The 13,332-nt window shown below is 41.4% G+C and overlaps 2 protein-coding genes across 2 annotated transcripts in view; one reads left to right on the plus strand and one right to left on the minus strand.

Annotated features, from left to right (window-relative positions):
* Positions 1-13,332, minus strand: part of STARD3NL (STARD3 N-terminal like) — a 292,381-nt gene that overhangs the window by 116,052 nt on the left and 162,997 nt on the right. The gene's annotated exons all lie outside the window — the stretch shown is intronic.
* The window catches only part of VPS41 (VPS41 subunit of HOPS complex), a 114,814-nt gene that overhangs the window by 80,729 nt on the left and 20,753 nt on the right, over positions 1-13,332 (plus strand). Inside the window, exons 15-20 of the mRNA XM_082192764.1 lie at positions 1,194-1,250; positions 3,763-3,824; positions 6,851-6,932; positions 9,253-9,345; positions 10,892-11,019; positions 12,557-12,701. Of these exons, the coding sequence (XP_082048890.1) occupies positions 1,194-1,250; positions 3,763-3,824; positions 6,851-6,932; positions 9,253-9,345; positions 10,892-11,019; positions 12,557-12,701 (567 nt within the window). The remainder of the gene's footprint in view (positions 1-1,193; positions 1,251-3,762; positions 3,825-6,850; positions 6,933-9,252; positions 9,346-10,891; positions 11,020-12,556; positions 12,702-13,332) is intronic.

Consider the following 13,332-nt stretch of genomic DNA (forward strand, 5'->3'; position numbering starts at 1 on the left):
TTCATCCAGAACACTTTTGCTTCTGGCTCCACCCATCAGGCCCCAACAAGGAAAAATATTGCATACCCTGGTCTATGGCTTAACAGTTGTCGGAAACTGCTGATGCAGTGGTTGCAAGCAGTCAAAATGAAGTATGAAAATTAAAGTTAATTTCCTGATTTTGCATACTTTATTTCAGTTTCTAATCCTCTTAAGTTTATTTGACTGCATAATACAGCATTTTTAGCTCAGAATTCCAGCTTGTGCTTTAGGAGTTGTTGGGGCTCATCAAGCTATCTGTTAGGCTTTATATTTATCAAAGAAAAGGAACCTGAAAAATATATGTGATAAACACTTTATGCAACATTTAAGTATTCAGTTGCCTTTAAGACTGGGTTCCCCAGGAAAACATGGTAGTTTCTAACACAGGTTTTTGTTACGAAGTCTGTGAACTCTCTTATGCTGTGAATAACTACAGTACAAGTAAATAAAGGGATCAAGCACATGCTTCTGTTCCTGGTTTCTTATAGTCTCATTTGCGTTTCACTCTGAAAACGTTCAAGTGGGTTAATTCTTCCCAAGGCGTATATGCAAGTTGGACGTCATTATGCACGAAGCACTGTTTCATTGGATTGGAAAGGCTTTCAGGCATATTCCACAGAAAGCCCTTTGTTTAATAGTCAGGGAATAGCTTGTGTTGTAACCCACAATAAGCTTTCACTTTTCATTTTGGGTAGCAAGAAGGTAGCTCTATTTCTGCACACACAAGATGCCAGCTCAGTGGATAAGCCACAAATTAAACTTAATGAAAAATCATTCTCTTACTAGTGCTGGATTTATTCTTTGTCTTTTAGTTGAGCACTCAGAAAACAAATCAAGGTACTTTTTTTGACAGGTGTCTTTACAGCAGAGGCTTTTTTGCTGGAAAATGAACTCCTGTGATTGTACCTCATATGGTGCCATCCTCCCGAAATTTGATCTTGATGCACTAATGTGGAGTGAACCCAGATGGAACCCAAGATTTCCCCCCCCCTTTCTTTTTAACAATTGCTTTTGTTTGAGTATGAATTCAAAGCTGTTCATTCGACCATGACATTAAACGTTCTAGTGCTTTCAAACACAAGGCACAAGAAACAAAGCCGCAGTTTTCCAGATTTCTCTACAGAAGTTTTGAATACTTGACTCGGGTGTCATCTTTGCTTGTATTTATATAGGAGGCTTTGATGGCAGCTGAGATCAGTCAGAAGACCATGAAAAAACACAAGATTCAGGTAAGTCTGCAAAGTGGATTTGAATTCTTTTAAGAAAAAGAAGGAACACAAAAGGCTCCTGACCTTTCAGAAATAAATTAATAGTTTCTCTCTGCGCTAAGCAAGGCCTAAGGTTGCATGTATGGGTGTTTTGTGTCTAGTCTCCCCCCCAAAAAAAATTCCATTTGTAACATCTAGTAGCACTTAACTTGCTCCCAGATGTCAAAAGTGCCCCACGTTTCTCTTCCCTCTGGGCTGTGGGGCTGTGGTAGAGAAATACCAGTATCGGGATGCAGATAAATTGCATATGTCATGGTCATCATCAACCTTTTATTCGACTGTCAGTCAGAAGAAAAATACATTTGTCAATACACAGTTAAAAGCTCCAGGAAAATTTTAGAACTTAGCCAACACTAAAATGGGCTAAACAGATAGCCCCATATCAATACAGTCAATTATAATCTTGCGACGCTTAAAAGCTAAAAAAAGAAATTTGGCCACCAAGGAAGGTATAGCTCTAGTGACGTTATTCAGCAAGTGTAAACATATGTCACGGTAGGAGAGGGTTTGGCCCAAGAACAGATCATAGTCACTGCCCAGTCAACCTTATTACATACACTGTTTATCTTAGTGACACACTCAGCCAGTTTAATTTGCCACTCTAAACCTAAGGGCACCCCAAGCAGAGTTTGAGCCAGGGCTTGTAAGTTTTAGCTATGGAGTGCATGACTCAGTCCCAGGGTCACGAAGCAGAACATGCTTCTAAGCCTATGCAAACGAAACAGAAATGAAAACTTTGCCACTTGGCCAATATGGTCTGTTCTGCGTGTGAAATTACCGTATTTTTTGCTCTATAAGACACACTTTTCCCCTCCTAAAAAGTAAGGGTGTGTGTGTGTGTGCATCTTATGGAGCGAACGCAGGCGGGAGGCTCTGCTTAGCGCTCCCTTTAAAGAGCCGTGTGGAGCACGTGTGCGGCTCTTGGAGGCTTTTCCTTGAGGAGGGAGCGCGGCTCTTGGGGGAGCCTTAGCCGCCCGCAGCCTCTCCTGGGCAGGGGATGAAGGCTCCCCTTGCCCGGGAGAGGCTGTGCACGGCTAAGCAAGAAGCCAGGACAGCCAGCGGGATCGCTGGGATTCATATCCCCCCCCCTTGTTTTCCTCTTCCAAAAAACTAGGTGCGTCTTATGGTCTGGTGCGTCTTATAGCTCGAAAAATACGGTAGTTTCTAGGTCAGGATTTTGCTTTGAGCCTCATAACTCTTTTACCTTTTCCTCTGGGATTGAGAGAGAGAACGAGAGAGAGTTTTGGCTGCTGTTGCCCGCCTCAACTTCATGACCAGAGCTCAGGGCATTCAGGGTCCCAGCCATATTCACAAGGCTACCATAATTTCTGTGCTTATATTTGTATTTGATGTTTTTCCCCATTATAAATTAAAGTTAAATGTTTCTCAGACTTTCAGTGAAGCAAGTACTGGAACAGAAATACTGTTGTTGTTTTTAAAAAGAAACCCAGTTTGCACTACTTTTAACTACCTGGATGTTTGTTCCCTCCACCCACCCTTTTCCTGTGTAAACGTATCATGCTACAGAAATGTGAAGTAGTGTGTTAGGAGCAAAAACATTTTTCTAAGCATGCTAGAAAGTTGCAAACTAGTAAAATGGAAAATGATATTGGTATAGAAATTTAATAAATAGTAATGATTATCCAGAGGAGGAATAGTGGCATTTAGTCCAATGTGATCAGATGTTGGACAGGGAATGCTCTCCAGATGTTGTGGTTTCCTCCAGACATTACTAGATTACATCGGCTCCTCCTGAGTTAAGACAGTTCAGAAAGCAGAATGGAATGTTATCTTAGTAACCAACAGCAAGGAACTTGTGGCCCTGCAGATGTCGTTGCACCAACTTCCCTCATCCCTGGTCATGGAGACTGGGGATCATGGCATGTGGAGCCCAATCACACCTGGGGGACCACATTTTTCACAACCCTGTTATATAAACATTCATGAACAATAACGCTTCATGGTTTAGGCCAGCCTTTCTCAACCTTGAGACCCCACCATCCCTAACCACTGGTCCTGCTACCTAGGGATGATGGGAGCTGTAGTCCAGCAACTTTATGAAAGGCTGGTGTGGACTGATCCTCTCTATTAATGCCCTACACATTGGCAAGTCTTTCTTTCTTTCTTTCTTTCTTTCTTTCTGCTGCTGCGTCACTTTCCCAACATAGGAGAATTATTACCCAAGAGCTGGGAGGAACAGGAAGATAATAGAAACAAGACCAAGAAGAATATCATCTGATTTGCACCTATATTTAAAACCTGTAAATTTAAAATTCTTTTAAATGCTCTTTATAGTAAGCCCTTTGATCATTCACAAACAAGCATATTTGTTACCAAGGAATTAGAAACCCTGAAAAAATACATCCTTGATCTAACAAGTCACTTGAATTCAAATGCCAGACACTTGGCTGTGGAAGGATGTGTGCAATTTTTAGATGTACTTTTAACTAATTGGATTTTATTTTCACCCCAGGATATAGGTTTGGCCTACATAAACCATCTGATGGAAATTGGAGAGTATGACCTGGCAGCACGGTAATATGTTTAGCTTGAATGCATTGGGGCACAATTGTGTGCACCTCTGTGATTGTGTACACTGTTTGTGGTGTAGTGGTTAAGAGCACTGGACTCGTAATCTGGTGAACCGGGTTCGATTCCCCGCTCCTCCACATGCAGCTGCTGGGTGACCTTGGGCCAGTCACACTTCTCTGAAGTCTCTCAGCCCCACTCACCTCACAGAGTGTTTGTTGTGGGGGAGGAAGGGAAAGGAGAATGTTAGCCGCTTTGAGACTCCTTCGGGTAGTGATAAAGCGGGATATCAAATCCAGACTCTTCTAGTATTATCTTTTTTATATAAATTTTTTATTGGTTTTACAAAATTTTTAAAAACAAACAAACATATAGACAAACATACAGACACGTATAGTTTCAAAACGTTTTTTCATAAACCTCTTTTCTGGGACTCCCCCATACCTCCCCTTTCTGCATCCCAATGTCCAAAGTTTTTTAGCAACTTCTAAATATTTCTGTCCAACCTCTGTCATCTTAGTCTTTTCTTTAATCTAATCTTGTATCGCTGTAACCCTTTCTTTCTGAAAACCTCGACATTCTAGCATTCATCAAGTTTATAATAGTCCTTAAGATAGGTTTTAAATTTCTTCCATTCTTCTTCCGCCGTCTCTTTTCCCTGATCGCGGATTCTGCCAGTCATCTCGGCCAATGACATATAGTCCATCACTTTCATCTGCCATTCTTCCAAGGTGGGTAGATCTTGTGTCTTCCAATACTTTGCGATAAGTATTCTTGCTGCTGTTGTTGCATACATAAAGAAAGTTCTGTCTTTCTTTGACACCAATTGGCCGACAATGCCCAAGAGAAAGGCCTCTGGTTTCTTAGGGAAAGTACATTTAAGTACCTTTTTCATTTCATTATATATCATTTCCCAGAAAGCCTTAATCTTCGGGCATGTCCACCAAAGGTGGTAGAAAGTACCTTCAGTTTCTCTACATTTCCAACATTTATTATCAGGCAAATGGTAAATTTTTGCTAGCTTGACTGGAGTCATGTACCACCTATAAATCATTTTCATAATATTTTCCTTTAAGGCATTACATGCCGTAAATTTGATACCGGTGTTCCACAACCTTTCCCAGTCAGCAAACATAATGTTATGACCAATGTCCTGTGCCCACTTAATCATGGCTGATTTGACCGTTTCATCTTCTGTGTTCCATTTCAGCAGCAAATTATACATTCTTGACAAATTCTTAGTATTGGGTTCTAACAATTCAGTCTCTAATTTTGATTTTTCCACCTGGAAGCCAATTTTCCTGTCTTGTTTATAGACCTCCATTATTTGATAATAATGGAGCCAATCTCGTACTTTAGATTTCATTTTCTCATGGCTCTGTAATTTCAATTTGTCTCCATCTTGTTCCAAAATCTCCCAATACTTTGGCCATCCAACCTCCATATTGGTTTTCTTCAATGCCTTAGCCTCCAAGGGTGATACCCATCTAGGGGTTTTGTTTTCCAACAGGTCTTTATATCTTATCCAGACATTAAATAACGCTTTTCTGACAATATGATTTTTAAAGGCCTTATGCACTTTGATTTTGTCATACCATAGATATGCATGCCAACCAAACATATTATCGAAACCTTCTAAATCCAAGATATCTGTATTCTCGAGGAGCATCCATTCTTTCAACCAGCAGAAAGCTGCTGCTTCATAGTACAGTTTTAAGTCCGGCAGGGCAAATCCCCCTCTTTCTTTTGCATCTGTAAGTACTTTAAATTTTATTCTGGGCTTTTTGCCCTGCCAGACAAATTTCGAGATATCTTTCTGCCACCTCTTGAAACAGTCCATCTTGTCAATGATCTGCAAGGTTTGAAACAAGAATAACATTCTAGGCAATACATTCATCTTAACAACTGCAATTCGGCCTAACATTGACAATTTCAGATTTGACCATATTTCTAGATCTTTTTTAATTTCTGACCAACATTTTTCATAATTGTCCTTGTACAAGTTCAGATTTTTAGATGTCAGATAAACCCCTAGGTATTTCACCTTCTTAACCACCGTCAGACCTGTCTCCTCTTGAAATTCCTCCTTCTCCATATCTGTTAAATTTTTCCCCAAGACTTTAGTTTTTTGTTTATTCAGTTTAAATCCAGCTACCTGGCCAAATTGTTGAATTATTTCTAACACCCTTTTCGTGCTAGTGTTTGGCTCTTGCAAAGTCAATACTAGGTCATCTGCAAATGCCCTTAGCTTGTAATGTTTAGCTCCTACCTTTACACCTTTAACTTGCTGGTCATTTCTAATCATATTTAGCAACACCTCCAGAACCGAAATAAAAAGCAATGGGGAAATTGGGCACCCCTGTCGTGTTCCTTTTTCTATCTTAAGTTCCTCAGTTATTGCATTATTTACAATCAACTTAGCTTTTTGTTCAGAGTATATCGCACCCATACCATTCTCAAATCCTTGCCCTACCCCCATCCCATGAAGATTCTTTTTCAAAAAGCTCCAAGAGATATTGTCAAAGGCTTTCTCCACGTCCACAAAAATCAGCACTGCTTTAGTGTTTATATTCACCTCTAACTTTTCCAAGACTCTTCTAGTATTATCTGGATTATTCTGAAACGTTGCTAGTTTGCTTACCCAGATGAATGTTAGTATGCTTTTGATGTAGGTGACAATGACTGAGGTTTAATGCACATAACCACCTACTTAGGTGGGCTCCCCCATTTTGTTTTGTTTTTGCTCTTTGGGCTCCCTCCTTGTGCTGAATGGTTCCGAGGTTAAGTGTCCAAGAACTGTTGGAGCTCCGTGTACTTTCAGCAGGCTGCAGGATCCCTTGTGCATGTTGGGCTCTGGATTATGGTCACCGACTTTATGTTCTGAACAGTGACCTAAGCCAGAATTAGAAGCAATACAATAAAGGATCCCAAATGGTGCAAATGGTGCACAAATGGTGCTGCTGTGCATAGATGGAAGATGCTTTAGAAATGGCAACCTGATTTATGAGCCTCTTCTCCCTTCTATATACCAGAAAATGCCAGAAAATACTTGGCAAGAACACAGATCTCTGGGAATTTGAGGTGCACAGGTTTAAAGAAATTGGACAACTTAAGGTATGTAGAGTCATATATTTTTTGAGGAATTTCTCTGGCTGGTTATGTCAGTTCATAGAGCCACGTGCCAGGATTATATGCACGTGGCGTGTGACTGAACGCACTTCTTCACCATGCGCATAAGCTAATGCCTGGGTAGTGTGAGCATTATACTCTTTTACAGCATTGGAATATAGGCTTTTCCACATTTTCCCCCACCCCGTTTTCCATGAAAGAACGTTCACATTCCTAGTACATGTGCCACATGTTACCTTGCCCACATGGGAGGTTTGTCTGTATCTGCATAGTCCTCCGTCATGTATACAAAATCCCTTCCTAGGTGAGTGTGTGAGCAGAGTTAAGAAATAGCATCATGTAACTTTTGATTCCAAAACATAACAGATTGGTATTCGTTGCCACACGGAAAGCTTGGCACAATATGCTGCAAAACTGTTCCTGAAGTTTAAAATGCAGCAAGATGCACAGTTTTCCGGATCTTGTACAATATGTTACGTGTTAGTAGTAGTGACTAACAGCCAAACCGCACCCCCTCCCAGGTTGAAGTGTACCCCTTTTCCTTCCTCGCAGAGTTGTATTTGTTCACAAAAGCCCCTGCTTGGAGGAAGAGAGCAGAGACGGTCTCTGTGACCTTGTAACTCACTTCTTTTGCGCATCCTTTGACTCATTAGTAACAGCACCAAGAAATAATTACGTTTCAGGCAAACAGATGGCTGTTCTGTTGTGCACTACAAAAGATAGGAGGGAGAGGGAAGAATTCTGCCACTTTCTGTGCCTTGCTAGCATAGCAAACCAAGTAATCTAATGGAGCATGTTTGTTAGCAAGCTTTTAAGTTAATAAATTGCCCGTGGCATACAGCTAAAGGACTGTCACTTCCAGAGCAGTAGAAAGCATTTATGCACATGCCCTTTAATAACATATACACATTTTCTTTCTGAGTTTTATGCTTTCCTATTCAAAGTCGATGAGCCAAAAGGGGCATATTATTAAGATCTCGCAGCAGGTGGCCCCTTGCTGCTTTTTGAGCTGTTAAATTCTGTTCAGGAGTGTGAAGGTGTTGCAACATTGCGGCTTGTCTTGTAGCATCTGCCTTCCTATGGAATTAAAGATAGAGGGGGAAACAACAGCACTACTTGCGGGTTTTTAGAGGTTTGGTGTGTACTTTGCCACATTGGAAGATAACCTCTCAAGTCTGTTTGCCTCTATTTCACTTCAGTAAGGGTCTTCAGAATGTGTATAGGTAAAATTGTGATGTGCTGCTTTCACCATCACCACTCCCTCCTGAATTTATTTCCTGCCTGGATGTGAATGTCTTGAGCAGATGTCTCCACTTATGCCATCCAGCAGACTGTAAAATTTAGAAAATATTCGCAGGCTTTCCAAAAAGCCTCTCTGTTAAATTACTGCCTTTCTAAACAGGTGGTTGTTTTCACCTTTCTGAAAGCAGATCACAGAAAGACAGGAAATGCTGTGCAATAAAGCTCCTCTCTTGTAAGCTGCAATGTTAACATCTGCTGCTCTCATCCCTCTTGCGGTGATTCTAATCTACCTTGAGCCACTGTGGTTCCGTGGTGACGTAGTCAACAAGTACTAGGATCTGTCATGTGCATCCAGCTTAATCACATAACAGGGTCCTCAAAATGTGTCTGGGCTGCAAGTTAGTTTGCTCCTGCTGCTAACTTTTTTTTTTTTTACTTGGATCACTTAAAAGGCCCTGAAATAAAGAGTTATATCTAGTTATTGACCCCTTCCGTGCTGCTTTGGAAATGCATTTTGTGTCAGAATATAGTTGGGCTCAGTTTTGCACAAAAGATACTATTTGCTTTCTATTACCCTCTTAAGCATCACTTTTTTCCCTGGCCAAAATCCCTCCCCAGCAACTGTACAAGGGACCATTCATAGGCATGGAAACAGGGAGTCATGTGCCCTTTTCTAGGTTTGTTCTCCAGTATAATCACTTCCCTTACTAGAGAAGAGCTCAGTTTCCTTAAGGAAGAAACCCAAAACACCTTAGGACTTCAATCAAGCCTAGCCTCTTTTCCTCCCCCCCCCCTATTTAAATGCAACCCCATTTATCTGAATGTGTTAGGTGTTCTTTGGACCAATTGGGATAAATTTTATTGCACAGCTCTTTCAAAATTGCCACCGGTATAATTTTTCGCTACTTCTGTTGAGAACGCTCTCAGAATGTCTTGATGCTGGTAGCATTTTACTGCATTCTAGTTTTCCATAGCAATTTGAGGAGTCACACAAGCACTCACAAAATTTTGTTCTCTCTCAAATGCAAGGTTTGAGCCTCTTTTGTTCCGTTTCCTCTCATAGGCGATTAGCCGCTATTTGCCAAGACGGGATTCAGTCCTGAAGCCTTTTATCTATGAAATGGTCCTGCATGAATTTCTGGAGAGCGACTATGAGGTACCACATTATCTCCCTTGAATGCCATTGACAGGGAATAGCAGCTAGCAGCGCAGTGGTGAAGCAGAGATTGGGGTGAGGCATAGCAGCTGTCACAAAGACACATGGCTGTCACACAACCAACAGTGAGCGTCAGCACTGTGAGCCAGGCAAGGATCTTGTAAGGACACAGCAGACAGTATAATTTCATGTGGCCAGCAGCTGCCACTCTGCTTCCTGGTATAGCACAATGGTGCAGTTCACAGCTGCTGCTCTCGTTACATTCACCCAGAGTCCTTGATGCCGTCGCAGCTATGTATATCCTACGTAGAGTACCCTTAAAGCAGTGTAAGATCAACGGGCTGCATTCAGCCAATGAAGAATTTCTCCCTTGAAAAACTGACAGTGACCCATCCCACATGAAAAAACCTTTGCAGTCTGAATGCTGGCAAGAGCTCTTGCATGGTCCGTCCTTCCCATTTCATGCAGTACCACTTGCACTCTAAGGCAATATACAAATGCAAGAACGCCGTTTATTGGTTCATTCATATACAACCATGTAAAAATCCCAGAGCAGTTTATGTCATAAAACCTCAAAATGCGAAAGAATCCACTCAACATATTCAATTTGAATTCTGCACCGGTCTTCAGCAACCTCGTTCCCTCCAGATATTGTTGGCCTACGACTCCCATCAGCCTTTGTTGGCTAGTGTTGATGGGAGTTGTAGGCCAACAGTGTGTGCAGGGAGGGCACCACATTGCCAAAGGCTGCCGTACGGTATTATCCGGTATACAGAAGAATACTGCAAAACATAGGAGTGTTCAGGAAGCTGTTTGACTGCAGGCTGGAATAGGCAACAGTTTATATAAATTTGTTGAGTTATCTGTTTTACTAAATGAAAAATGGCTGTGTTGCATTTGCGCCGCAAACAGCACAATAGTCTCCAAAGTACTTGCAGGTTAACTTCAGCAGTGATAAGTGAAAACAAAGGGAACTGTAAAATGAGCAAATAAATGCATGAATAATCAATGACCTGCTCTTCCATGGTCTTGGGAGTGTATTATCTTATAACTATTCTGGGAGAATTGAAATAAGCAGAATATTACTTTCTTCCTCTGTTCAATTATTCTAAAGTGTGACAATTTAGTTCCACTTTGTTATTCATAATAGTAAAGGTAACATCTCCATACTCTCTGGATTCAAATGTCTCAGTAATTTAAGCGCCCCAGAATGGGGGGGATCCACTTCCATTTGTTCAATAGCAGGCTCTCCTTTATATATTCCCGCACATAAATCACCTTGGGTCAATACAGCCAAACACTAGAGGTAGCTTACCAGAGGGTAAAGGGAACCACTTCGTGATCCAGATAGATAGATATCGCCCAACTTGTGTGGTGAACAGAGTTTTATAGCACTTCAGCACTTGAAATCCTGGGAAACAGGGAGTGGTATGGCTATTCTCACCACTTGGGAAGATCTTCAACTTTTTAGGCAATGGCTTTGCTTTTTTAAAAGTTTGCATGCATGGGTTGATGAATGATGACTGATTTTTTTTTACATTTCAAGGGTTTTGCAACATTAATTAAGGAGTGGCCTGGGAACCTTTATAACAACGCAATCATTGTCCAAGCAGTGGTGGACCACCTGAAGAAAGATCCACAGAACAGGACTTTGCTGAAAACTCTTGCAGAGTTGTAAGTCTATAATGAGTTTGAACGGCTGCCCTGAGAGATTGTTTCACTGTTTCTGTTCTTTAAAGAACTGAGCATGTAACTACAGTTCCCTTCCTTGGATCACCAGGGTTTAACACCTTTATCTCTACAGAGGATTAGTTTGTGCTTCTCCCACCCCTTATTTCACAGTAGCTGGGCAGGTTTGCATCCTTCTCTCTCTCTCTCTCTCTCTCTCTCTCTCTCTCTCTCTCTCTCTCTCTTTCTGTGTGTGTGATCTGTTGTACTAGGGAAAGCAGAATAGAATGTGTCATAAGGAAGCCATTTTTAAAATGGAAATTAGCCTTGGTGTGTATTGCTTAAGGGGTATTTTGCAAGGTACGGGAGGGACACAGTCTCAGACTGGGGCACCCAGAAACCAGAACCTTCTGCACCTTCCTTCCTTATGTCGCTGGTGTTCTGCACCCCTTGCAAACGAGGGTAGGTGCTGCCATATGGGGCACCCCATGGGCATGAACACTGGCATGTATCATGCCAATCAGCTCATACCAGAACCCATGAAGCCCTAACATTCATGCCAGTTCTTTGCTGAGCATCTTGTAATTGACAGAACCTGCCTCATCCATCCCTCCTTCCTTGCCAACCTTCTTCACAACCTAAGCACCACTCTCTCTGAGATCGCATCCTCAGCCTTTTGCATCTTCACCTGTTTTCAATGGAGCCGGACACTGAGCGATGGAAGCAGTGGGAGAACCTTCTTACTTTATTTTGTTTTTACACAAGGAAGCGTGGTTTCCTTCTCTCCCCTTTCTGAGTATCTCTGCCGGTCCTCAGGCCAAGTTCAGTCACTTGACAGTCGCCCCTTGTGTTGGCCTGGCTCACACATTTTGGTAAGCCAAACTGTGGCTTACTGGGACCACATGAACATTTGGGCTCTCAGAGAGAAGCTTGTTGCCATTTTGCTCTTGGCCAGCCTTTTTCACTCCCGTACTGGACTGAGCTAAGCCCAAAGTTTGACTCTGCATGTCATCCCAACCCAGTCTTGTAGCTAAGTTTTCTCCTTGCTAACCATGAGCTGCAGCCCAGATTTATTTGCATGGTTCCAGGAAGCCATCGTTTGGTTTACTGTGACGTATGAACCAGGTCATCGTGTTCCCATCGCATCCCTACCCAAAAGAAAGCCTAAGGATGTCTAGGTGAAAGGAAATACACCCCTACAAATATCCCTTTGTTGAAGTGCAATTCTTCACCGTTTGTGTGAAGCTTGTGGCAACCTCTGAAATGTTTCTTAATGAGAAGATGGGCCCTGGGTTATGGGTCATTGGTGTCCAGTACACAAGAACAATGAAGAACCGAGAATTGCATCCAATTACCTTTCTAATACATATATATATATATATATATAAGGAAGAAAAGTATTTTCCATTATTCTAAATGATGGCCCAATGTTTAAGCAATTTGTGTCAAGCTTTTAGCAAAACTGTGATTTCTGTGCTGGTGGATGACTTTTTCAAAAGGCCCACATCTAGGTCTATTCATAACGTATGATCCTCTTTTTCAGGTACACCTATGACCAACGCTACGGAAAGGCCCTTGAAATTTATCTCACACTGAGACATAAAGATGTTTTCCAGCTGATCCACAAACACAATCTTTTCAGCTCCATCAGGGACAAAATTGTTCTGCTAATGGAGTTTGATTCAGAGGTATGATGGCTTTAAAGTGGTGGGGGTTTTTTTATATACTCTTGGCTGTAAGAATTTTAGCAGATAGGAAAACCAAGTGAACTTCATATTTTGGATAAACTGATGTGTGAGAATGTCGACACCAAATGGCTGAATTGGTTATATTTTCACAAAAAAACTTTTTACAGTGAGTTTGTTTTTACCCTAATGCTTTTGGGGGGAAAACCTTTATTGTTTGACATTAAGGAAAAGAAAATAGTCATATAACCTTGGGGAAATCATATTTTGTGTTATTTGCATCCATAAATCTAGGTGGAAGAGCCAAATATAAACAGCAGGAATCCAGACATTGTGAAATTTGAAATAGGTCCTTTTTGAAGATCCCTATAACCTTTTTTCCCAAAATATGTCACTTAATGAACCAAAGTGCTAATTGTTTGAAGAAACAGTTTTAATTTAGCACACATCACACATGCAGTGTAGATATTCTCGCCATTTCCCCAATTTTCCGTTGGCTAATCTACTTGTGAAAGCTCTCCATTCTTTAACCTGTGTTCAAAAAATAAAGTTGTGTGCCTGGAAAAAATCCTCTTTGCTTTCGATCAGTTGACCAAAAACTCTCAAGTGTTGGAAAAGCTTTGGACAGGGAGCG

This window comes from Podarcis vaucheri (genome assembly GCF_965113315.1).
Source record: "Podarcis vaucheri genome assembly, chromosome: 12".
NCBI lineage: Eukaryota > Metazoa > Chordata > Lepidosauria > Squamata > Lacertidae > Podarcis > Podarcis vaucheri.